General features: G+C 37.0%; 1 protein-coding gene across 1 annotated transcript; it reads right to left on the bottom strand.

Moving 5' to 3' along the window:
- Positions 1 to 2,661: 2,661 nt before the first annotated feature.
- Positions 2,662 to 7,702, bottom strand: LOC102235192 (S-adenosylmethionine synthase). The gene is made up of 9 exons (XM_005794974.3): positions 7,473 to 7,702; positions 6,840 to 6,917; positions 6,553 to 6,675; positions 6,352 to 6,464; positions 6,125 to 6,268; positions 5,761 to 5,979; positions 5,497 to 5,679; positions 5,222 to 5,355; positions 2,662 to 4,460 (listed from the first exon to the last, which is right to left on the bottom strand). Exons 1-9 carry the CDS (start codon positions 7,564 to 7,566, stop codon positions 4,358 to 4,360), a joined length of 1,191 nt encoding a protein of 396 aa, XP_005795031.1. The 5' UTR covers positions 7,567 to 7,702; the 3' UTR covers positions 2,662 to 4,357.
- Positions 7,703 to 12,131: the final 4,429 nt, after the last annotated feature.

Genomic DNA, 12,131 nt, shown 5'->3' with positions numbered 1-12,131 from the left:
ACTTTATTAAGTGATTTTTGTGTTGATCTATCACACAAAATACATAAAAGTTTATGGTGGAAACAAAACTTTTATGTTGTAACTCTTGACAACATCCAAGAGTTACCTAATCATTTCCTCAAAAAGTCAGTGACAAGAACTGACTTGAAGTTCTGCAAGCGTTTAAAATATCAATTCAAAACAAGTATTTTCTGTACTGGTTGTCTGGAGAAACGTCATTTTAAGATATTTTCCCAAAGCACGCCTTTCCCCTGATATGTTTGCCACAGCGGTTGCCTGTATTCGTGCCCTGGGCGATCAGTGGTTAGTGGAACCAGCCCAAACTTGTTTTTGAGCTCATTTCAATTCTACTTCAGTACAAGAGTCAATAACATGTACTCTTGTACTCACTTTATTTAAACATATCATGCCAGATCTTTGGTGCACTTTGATAACTTCTACCGTTATGTAGTATTCATTTCCTGAAAAAATATAACTCCAATGAAGCAATCTACCGGAAATGACAAAAATTGACTAAATAGAAAACATAGGAAGAAATTCTTTTTTTTAAAAAAAAAAAAAAAACTACTGCACTGTTATTATATAGCTCCAGTTTGCACTGCAGTGTTTTTCTTTAAATTGCCCAACTCAGTTGCACATTTCTTTTAATCTGAGGATGCTGTCTTTGGTAATTTTATTGTTTTTATCGTATAAATTTGTCCTTACTGTAGTTTCTTGTAAGAAAACAAGAGACTATGGTATTACAAGAAACTGTAATACCATTGTTGTCACCAAACATTAATTTGCTGCTTGAATTTCCCGACTGAGACAGCAAAGGATATGTCTGCTCTTTTATTTCATACATTTGGAAAACCAGCTACTGACCACTATCTTCTTATATGAGTTTGGATCTTGGGTGGTGTTTAAATTGTAAGAAATATATTATTGGACAGTTTGCAAAGGAGCCAAAGTTATATGAGTTTTTCTTGGTGGTGGACTGAATTCTAGACTGGACACTTGTGCCAAACATTTTCTAAGAACAGTTAAGATTTTGTGAAGATAACTTTCAGTGGTATTCAGGTTGTAATGACCTCAAATACATTGATCTGTACTGAAAATGTGATCTTATGATCACTGGAAAAATCTTTACTCATCATCAATGAGCATGTCAGATGTTTTTCAAATCTGATTTAGGCAAGTTTTGACAACCTTATCATGCAGAAGAATATAGTGTACTGATCCTCTTCATGTCTAAAATGCGCAGGTTAAGGCGTTATCATTTTATTTGAGCAGTTAACTTCCTTTACAGTTGCTTCCATGGAAAATATTTTGAATCAGACTTTGTTCAGTTCATAACACAAATTTGCTGTATTCAAATGTAACCAACTTTTAAGTAGCTGTGAAAATAACTGAATGTGGTAAAGGTTTACACACATTTTTAGTACAAAATGTAGGTGTATGACTTAATTGCAGGTACAGAATGTAATCAAAATGGTTAACAGGTAAAGTGCAACGGACTCAGCAGGATACCTTTCAGCATTTAATCACTCATGTCACTGATGTATCAAAATATCTTGAGCTAAAAGTTTTAATTGCTTCTAGGGTTGAGATGCTCAGCAGCAAATAGATATTTAACATCTTAAGGCAAAAGTTATTCATATCCCTGGTCATTTTAATTAAAATAACTCAACAAAAAGGTCAGTTTCTTATATTAAATAAGAAAAGCATAATTTAAAACGTACAAAATGCTTTATCAATTTTTGTAGTCAATACAATATTTTATACCATTCTTGATGGATGAAAGATGTGCAAAACATGACAGAAATCAAACCCTTGTCATTTTATTTTTTGCAGGTTTCCACTGGTATTTTTGCTCTCATCTTTATTGATAAACTCCAACTCCAGAGGATGGAGGAGCTCCTTACCATAACCCTAAAGCTTTACTCCATCCATGGGTCCTATTCAAATCAGGACACTGACTTGAATAGGCATCACTCCAAATGGTTAGCTTCACTTACAGTAATAAAAGAAAAAGACAGACTAGTTCTATCAGATGTAAAGATCACTGTACGGCCTACATTTGTCAGGAGTGTGGATAATTAGGGGGGTTTACTGTACATTTTGATGTCTGAAATTTTCTGGTGACTAATTAGGGTCGGTCTCATTTCATTTAGCTGAAGACTGATCCTAAGATTGGTTTATGGTTTAATGTAACAGCAAACACTTGAAGTTACATTATCAACTGCTACAAATTGCTTTAATGACTCATCTACTCTGTCACACAGTCGGGTAAAGGCACACATTTGGCATCTTGAAATTACAGCTAAAGACACAAACTGCAGAGATTTCAGATACATAAATACTTTGGATATGCTGCATCTAAAACATCCCACCCTTTTAAATTAACCTTCAGATAACCCTTACTTCATGTGGGAAATGAGCTATATTGTAATGCCATGACGACCATGCACATAATGCAATTATTTATTGCGAAAACCATTTTTTTTGTTTCCTATACACTTTTGAACTTGATGCAACCGTTCATTTTATTGCAATAAACGCTTGCAACAAGTTTAAACCCAGTACTTATGCATTTCAATACTGAAACTGGTATTTGATCAGAAACGGTCAAAATAATGTCTACACTTCTCTTAAAACACAATAAAATACCCAACACAAGAGTTTTTAAGATGAATAGCTTTTTTATTACAGAGGGAGCTACCCAATTCGGACATGGAGCACATTACAGTACGAGCTACTTGTTTCTCTGGAAGTTGAATGCATGTTGGTGAGAAGGGAAAAATCTAATTAGAGTGGGTGGAGGAAAAAAAAGAAAGGCACTCTTACACTTACTGTATTCCATTGGGATGGCCACCAAGTAGCAAAAGGGAACAAAACCAAAACCTTTAATCTATCCAGATCATGTGATGCCATGTAAACAAGGCTGGTTTCTCTGTACCACACCAGCTAAATGAGACCACCACATTAATGAGGATAGATGAGAGCCAAAGAATCACACCTGGTAGTTTAACGGGATTTCAAAACTAACCCACCTAAAAAAATAAGTTATGCAATCCAGAAATAAAAATAACCTGTAAAAGTCATTTACAGTTGCCAGTGACGCGTCGAGGCAGACCAAAGCTTTTCTGTACAACACTCTGGGACCTCAAGCCAAACACTGAAATGATCAAGTCAAAATAATTCACAATTCAGTAATTCCAAGTCTGTTTAAAGCTGCCTTCTGAAACGTCAGCTTCTCTGTATCCACGCTGCGTTTCAGAGAACAAATAAATAGTGTTGAGGTTTTTATTTCGTGGTCAATAAGACTCTGCAGCAAAAACCACACCCCGTTGAGCTAAAGATGGGAAACAGGTTTCTCTGTAGCTACACCTGCCATCAATAAACTCACAGAGTACAAGAATATTTAGCCACTTTAAAACCACAAAAAAAAAACAAGGGATCCATAAAAAAAATAAAAAAAAAACTGTTAAAATTGAATTTCAATGCATAAACAAGTTACTTTTTCCCCAATACCTATCAAGTATATCCGATACCCTCTGCAGACCAAAGCAGTGGCATAGCAGCTTCTGACTTTTCTGTATTACGTCAGAAAACAGCAAAGGTCTGTGGGGAAATTTGAGGCCTTATGCTCTTTTGAGCTTGTATGATTAGGAGTTGGCTTTCCCCATAGCCTGCAATGCATAGCATTTTTAGTGACGACAGTAACATCCCTTTCATTTTAATTGTGCTATTCCAGGATCCTCCACAAAGATGAGTGAATAAAGCTAAACCAACAAACACCAGGACAAGGAATAAGTGTCAAAACCGAAGAGGAGGAATGTTAAAAAAGCTGAACTGAAAGGGGATCATGTCAGGTGAAGGCTCTCCATCAGTTAAATTAGGCATCCAAGCAAGTTTAGATGTCATGCAGGCTCCGTACATTCAGTAGCACCAGAAACTTAAGGGTAGCACATATTGCCAGATATGCTACCGCAGTGACATCACACTGAAGACTCACGGTACTGACGAGACTGGAATGCCAAAGGAGAACGAATGAATGCAGCTACTCAACAACTATCACAACGAGAAAGCGAAGGAACATCAAGACAGGAGAACATGAAGAACTACGACGCATGAGTTCATGGAACTCATCCTAGCCTTTAAAACACCAAATTTCTGAGGCGTGTCTCCTAGAACCCTGCACAACTGTGCAGCCATCAGAAAATAGTAACAAGACAATCAAGTGAAGCAGGGAGTCATGTGTCATTTGTGAGTGAGGGGAGGAGAGAGGAAATAAAGAAGTGCATTTCACCCCTGGAACCTTGGAGGCTTCTCTGTAGTATACACCAACAAGCCTGGGGGGAAAAGCTTAACAGGTTTAGTATTTGAGCTTTTTGGGCACCTCCCATGGGAAGGAGTCTCGGCCAAAGTGGCCATAGGCTGCAGTCTTCTGATAAATGGGTTTCTTCAGATCCAGCTCCCTGGAATACATAATCAAAACATTTAGCACCAATCGCATACTCAAACTGAAACACACTGATTCTCACACAAGTAGGTAAAGACGCCAGTGTCGAGCCTTATGACCAATGATGAAGAAACTGGCCGATACTTGGATGGAAAAATGGATCTTCAAACACTTACCCCTCAGATAGAAGCTCCAGCTTGCAGATAAAAATCACACTTGTCCATTTTACAAAAACAAAAATTTCTATCTATATGCAATATCAAAATTACACAGAACGGTGAAATATAGTCCCAACACTGTCCTTTGATTACAAGACAGACAAAATGTTCGTTTGAAAATACTTCTACTCAAATTTAATACTTAAGATGAAACAAAAAATGTACCACATGTCAAGCCAGCATATTGTTAGACTACAACTGATAAGCTAATGCAGCATGAAAACTGTAAAAGAGCAGATAGCCTGACTAGCAAGCTTATCTTTGTTCATTATACGTTTATAATTCTATAAAGTGCAAAGAAAGTGTAATCTTCCATGGGACTGAATACTCAAAGAATCAAATATTACAACATCTCAACTGCTGTAAACATGCTTCTCAATTTTCTAATTAAAAAAAAAAAAATCATAGCAATTAAGAGTATGCTAATTACTCTCGGTGTGTAACAATTACCCCTAAACTGTCTTAAATCAAAATGTTAATATTGGCCCATTCCTATACTTTGTTTTTCCTAGCAGGCTCAGGAACTGCTGTTTGATGAAGCCTCAGAGGTTGATATTACCTGACAATGACTCCGGGACGAAGGTCAAAGTTCTTCCTCACAATATCAAGCAGTTCTCTCTCGCTCTTCTGGGAGGTCCCGTAGTGGAAGATAGAAATGGAGAGTGGATGGGCAACTCCAATGGCATAGGATACCTAATATAGCACACATATGTTATAACAAGCATATATATATAAAAAATAAAACAAAAAACCCCCCGCAAAACTCCAGGCGGAAACCTCTGGGAACCCCTCACTCTAAAGAGAGAAGCAGCAAACTTTGGTAACACATCTTACCTGCACCAGCACTCTTCGGCACAGTTCAGCCTTTACCAGGGACTTGGCCACCCAGCGTGCAGCGTAGGCAGCAGAGCGGTCCACCTTTGTGTAATCCTTCCCGGAGAATGCGCCACCACCATGGGCTCCCCATCCGCCATAGGTGTCTACAATGATTTTACGTCCAGTCAGGCCAGCATCTCCCTGTAGAGAAGAACAGTTGTTTCCCAGTTAGTAACTTCCAGGATGTCTAGTTAAAATCAAGTCACATGATGTGATGTGTACCTGAGGCCCTCCAATGACAAATCGCCCACTGGGCTGCAGATGGTAAATGGTGTCATCATCCAGGTAGACAGAAGGAACAACGGCCTTAATAACCTTCTCCTTCAGTGCATCTCTCATCTCCTCCAGGCAGATTTCCTCATCATGCTGGACAGAGACAACAATGGTGTGCACTCGCACGGGGAGCATGGCGCCACGGTCTTGACGGTACTGCACAGTAACCTGCGAGAAGACGAATTAATTAAATAAAGCTTCCAAAATCAATTTCCATGACAAGCATCAGCCAGAAGATTGAGCAACGTTTAACACCCGTATTTCCCATTTTTAGATGAGCTTACTAAAAAGGCTCATGATACGCAAACTCTACCTGCGTCTTTGAGTCTGGCCGGAGCCATGGGAGAGTGCCGTTGCGTCGCAGTTCAGCCATTTTAGCATTCAGCTTGTGGGCAAGGATAATTGTAAGAGGCATGCACTCATCAGTCTCATCCGTTGCATATCCAAACATCAAACCCTACACAAACAAAACAACCATAAGTGAGCTTTAAGCAAGTAATACTTATGAAAAAAACACTCAACCTTGCATCGACTACTGACCTGGTCCCCGGCCCCAACGTCCTCTTGACTCCGATCAATGTGAACACCTTGAGCAATGTCAGGAGACTGCTGCTCCAGAGCCACAAGAACATTGCAGGTCTTGTAGTCAAAGCCTGTATAGAGAACAGTTGCAGATGAAGCCCCTACACGTATAAACAGAAAGCTTTAAGGAGAAAATAAATAAATAAATAAATGCTGTACCTTTGGATGAGTCATCGTATCCAATTTGACGGATGGTTTCACGCACAACTTTCTGATAATCCACTACAGCATGCGATGTCACTTCCCCCGCCAACAGAACCATCCCAGTCTTGGCAACAGTTTCTGCATTAGGACAGCAGATGCAAAAGAATAAGAAATACACCTTAGAGTCTTTTAAGCCATTAATTATTGCAGTGATTTGCTCTGTTTAGCACAAAGGAGCTTCAGTCTAAATCAAATCTTAGTTACATCAGTCATGATAATGAGAGAAACATAGCATGTCTCACCACATGCAATTTTGGCATCTGGGTCCTGCTTGAGATGGGCATCCAGGATTGCATCACTGATCTGATCACAGATTTTATCTGGGAAAAAAAGATCACAAAAAGATATACATCTGCATCAGATGACTGAAGAGATAGAAGTTTTACTAATGCTGTCTGGTCACGGTTGAGGCAAGGGGAGAGAAGGGACACGGTGTGTCGTTACAGTCGCCATTTCAGCAGCTGTACATGTGGTGGCGGAGACAGCGCGGGCAACTAGACCGAGACCGGAAACAAATCTTGATATAAACCTACTTATGGCACCAAGCTAAACACTGCTTACTGAAATCAAATGGCACGTCAGGAACCTTTGTCTGTCCAGTCATGTCCACAATGTGGAAAAAAATCTCTACAAGACTCAGCATTTTATGAGCTAGCTAGCATTAGCTTGTAGCAGCGCGTGCTCTGAGCACTGGCCCGCGACAGCCGCGCGGCTGGAAAGAATTACCTTAAATATTTACAGCTTTTTATGCAAGATAAGAGACTCAAAATGACCAGTATCGTGTAAAAACAGAGGCAGGAAAGATACAACCTTAAAACGATGCTCTAAAGCTGCCTGGTACATGAAGCAGAAAAGGCCGGCGTGTCGAGCCTTACCGGGGTGTCCTTCTCCCACCGACTCTGAGGTGAACAAGAAGCAGTCCTCCTCGATCAGGGAGTTGTGGAAACCATTAATTTCTCCGTTCATCATGACTGCGGCTGCTTTTACAAATTAGTATAAATGTTACGCTGACTAGGTATCACGTTTCAATAAAATTGACTCTTTTTTTCTCTGTTATTTCAGAGCACGGAATCACTGCCCCTCTGTATTTGATCCTTAAACTTGAGCCTCATGGCGCAGAGCTCCAATATTTATACTGTGAAGTCTGACGTCCTGACGTCAGAGGAGGCGGTCCGTGTCGCTGAACCTATCAGAAGGCAGCATCCAACTGCGAGCAAGAATGCGGTGCTTGGTCCGAAATTTACAAAAATCACGTTTACGCAACTCTACGTTTGAAACAAGAATCAGGTTTGCTCCCAGTGTACGCACGTTTTTATGCGAGCATTTTTTATCAATATAGTGGCTTTATGAAATGTGAAATCATACAGAATAAGCGGAGGTCCGTTTAAATTCATTTTATCTCAGTTTGTCTGAAATTCTGCTTATAAATAAAATAAGATATTTAACACTGTGATGTTTTTATCAGCAAAATTCCACGTGACTTTGCATGTATGAATACTTTCCGTGCTTCTCCACACACACACAACGTTTAAATTTTACTTTTATAAAGCTTCAAAATGAATCTCGCTTGGTTCAGTGCTTGGTCAAGTGTTACCCAACAGTTAAAAGTTAACAACTGTTAAACAGACCTTGAATAGATAGACAAATACCTAGACAAAATGAATCATCATTGTGATTTGGTCTTTTTCAAACTGGTATATTGCCCCCTACTGTCTGTTGTAAGCAATGAAAATGAATTCATCTGTTTATTCGTCACATGCGCTCCAACTTTCGTTTTCTCTCTCAGCGCTCTGTTATACTCTATAAACTGGGAGTCACCTTAATTACTGGTATGCCAAGTCATTCTGGATAAAAGCCATAATTGTCATATGGAAACAAACAAACAAAAAAATGAGACTCTCCACTTTGAGTAGCAATTTATATTGTAAAGAAAGCTCTTTAGTTGATGGCATAATGCTTGCCAATCTGAATTTACCCCCAAAAAACTTGTGTCCCAGAGTATATTTAAGGATTTTGTCAAAACTCTAGTCTAAATGTTTGCAATGATGTTGTTCACATATTTTATTATTTAATTGGTCGCTATATGCAGTCTTGGTTTTCTTTGCAAAGCATATTTGAGATCTAATGGGACAAGTATATATAGGAAATGAATGAATTAATTAACTAATTACTAAATGAATTAATGAGAGAGAAAAAACAGGGGAGGAGTGGGTTGAAAAAAAATCCTACAAAGATCAACAGAAAACTAGAATTTTAAACAAGTAAGTTAAACTTTAATAAGTTCCAGAAATGACTAAAATGTTGTAAAATTAACTCCAATAACCGACTCATAAAAGCTGCGCAACCTAAAACTGGACATGAGTAAAACATTGATGCTGAATTTGCAAACATCTGGCAGTTAATATAGCAGCATTTCTTCTAGTTTTGACCACTTTAAGTATCTTGACATCAGCTAGAATTAGGCGTACAAAAAAGTGGATAAGTAAACATTTAGAAATCTTGCTTTTTAATAATCTGTAAGTTCTTAAATTGACTAAATATGTGACACTGGTAGTACTACAATATACCTTTTCTTCGAGAACTTTGAATGTTGCATTTTTAAATGGCTACAAATTTATTTGTGTACTGTCATACACAAATAATTTCCCTGCTGGGATGAATAAAGTAATTCTATTATTCTATTCATGAGGTAAATTTGTCAAATCATGATTAAAACTTAAATTATTACAGAATTTACAAAGGACTTTAACATCAACTGCTTAAAAACAATATCTTACTTTGAGTAAAAAGTATAATTGAACTTTTACACATTTAATTTGTATTTAAATCAAGAAGTATATAAACAAATATTTTTGCAAATTTAACCTCCTGAGACCCTGCATCCTCATATGAGGACATTACATTTTTGTAAACACAGATGTAAATAATAACATTGATTGAATGGTCTTATCGTCACACAGATAGACCCAATGTCCTCGTCTGAGGACATTGGGTTTTGAGAAAACCACTTATTGTAGAAAGCTGAAATTTCATTTTTAGGCCAATTGGGTCCTTATGATCCCAAATGACAAGGAGAAATGTATATGCAAAAACAGACCCATTGTCCTCATATGAGGGCATTGGTTTTGACATAGTTCAAGAGCACATAGAAAGCTAAAATTTAATTTAAACTAAAATTAGGTCATACTAATCCCAAATAGTAAGGAGACATAAAAAATGCACATCAAACAAAAGCCCGGGTCTCAGGAGGTTAATTGTAGCAGGTATTGTGGCATGTGGGGTGTTTTATCACTGGAACAAACTTATGACACAGGTAAAACGTCTTTTTTTTAAAGTCATTTACACTCTTCGGTATAACCCACTCTTCCCCTAAATTATCTGATAAGACACTCACAGAAAATTCTGGTTTTGGTGAGAGACCCGGATAAACCTGGCCAGTGATCATGTCTGACTTGGTTTCAGAGTGGAAACTGGCCTTCAGGTGAACAATATACGCAGAAAGAAAACAGTATCTGAAAATAATTAATTATACTATGCTCAGATGTACATCTACTGCTTTAGGCCTTCCTGTGTAATATGATTAAATGTGATGTTTGTGAACATGCTGCTCCACAGTAACCCAGAGATGGGCTTAGTTAATCAATTTAATCTGCTACTTTGGCTATAACCCGAAAACAAAATTTTATTTGGAGAATATCAGCCTTTCATGTAAGGAACATTTTTGCTTATATCAAAAAACCAGTTAAATGGGTTTTTTTTATTTTTCCCTACTAATGTTAAGATTAAAATTTAAAATTCAGATCATAGACAGTGATAATAAACACTGTCTATGTTCTGAAAACTAAAGGAGATAAAATGGAATCTTTTTAGTTGAGGAAAAGGTTGTAAACATGACAACCTTGTTTTTACTGCCAGCCTTTATCATATGACTCAGTTCACCCTGTGAGTATTGCTCTGTTTTACGGTTTTTATTTGTGTCACCAGACCATGCAGGTCAATCCCTGAGCAGTGTTGCATCAGAAAGGAAGAGTCAGCATGAACAGGCACTGCGAACACTTGTCACAAAGGGTGGAAAAGCATGATGCAAGATGTCCTGGATGTTGCCCTCAGCAGGATCTCCAATTGTGTTTACTCTTGAATATTTACTTAAATGCTTAAAATAGTAGGTCAGTAACAGAATGACCTGTCAGAGTGAAATATCAGATCAATAACAGAGTCAATGCCCCCTCTAATTTTAGCAAAAATTCTGATAAGTATGTTCTTTTTAACCTTTTGAGAGAAATATGTCGCTTTACCGACTTTTACTCACAAATGGAGACTTAAACCTGTTTCTAATTCAAATCTTTTCAAAGAAACCTGGAAACTACGAAAAGTTGAACAGCGTCTGTATATGACTCAGCGTTTAACTTTTTATTTTGACCCTCATGTAAAATTCATAGAAATATTATCGATAATAAAAACTGAAATACCATCAACTCACAAATACAAAAACTGACCTTTTCACTTTTTGACTCAGTACCACAAACTTTGATACGTTTTAGTGGAGTTTTTTATGATACATAAACTCAAAGTGTCCCATAATTACAAAGTGATAAAAAAAATGTTTTCCAATTCAGTTTGGAAACAAAAATTTGAAACAGTAGCATTATGTGTAATGGAATGACTTTGATATTTCAGAAAAACTGAAGGATTTTCCTATCCTTTAGTGCAAAAACAGCAAAAACTCAGATTGACACATTGTCTGTATTCATTAATATTCAAGGTCTTACAGGAAGAGGCATCTCCTTCAAGTTCTCTTCTACGTTTGCCTGGTTTCAACAATAACATATAAAATTGTTTAAATAAATAAATAAAAAGTTCAAGGGTCATAAATACCGTGTAACTGTAGTGGAGATGTGTCAAGAAGCAATAAAGACAAAAAGCATAATTTAAAAGATCGTAATTTATTCCTTTGGATCGTGTCGCACTAGATTTGTTATTGGAGAACAAAGCAACAAATTCATAAACAGAAATGCTTTGATCGCAGAATTTAAACATTTTCATAGATCAGCAATCCAGGTTTTAAGAGTTTTGTTGTCATTCAATCACAATTATTTAAACACACGTAGACGAAACCATCTACACTTATGACAGAAGAGTTTTAATTTACTAAAATGGAAAGAAATCATCTCTATAGTAAAAATAAAATAAATTATCTCTGATATAATTTGGACACTTGCCCTGAAAAAAAGCTCTGTAACTGGCCAGCAGAATTTAAGTTAAATAGGAAAATAAATACATAATTTAAGTAAAATAATCTTTATGCTATAGATTGTCTCTTATGTATATATATATGTTTGATTTTTCTCAACATACTTCATATTTTGTATATTTAACCTACACAATTACAAAATAGGAACATTCAGCAAAGATTTCACAATAGTCACCATTCATGATTGCAGTATTGAATGCATCTAAATTATCTAAACCTGGACAATTAATTTTCATGTCAAAGAAACGTCCAGTAGGTTGCTTTTTTAATCCCTTTCAAAAAT

This window comes from Xiphophorus maculatus, chromosome 12, assembly GCF_002775205.1.
Source record: "Xiphophorus maculatus strain JP 163 A chromosome 12, X_maculatus-5.0-male, whole genome shotgun sequence".
Taxonomy (NCBI): Eukaryota; Metazoa; Chordata; class Actinopteri; order Cyprinodontiformes; family Poeciliidae; genus Xiphophorus; species Xiphophorus maculatus.
Note: the sequence above shows the minus strand (reverse complement) of the source record. Positions and strands in the feature narration are given on the sequence as shown.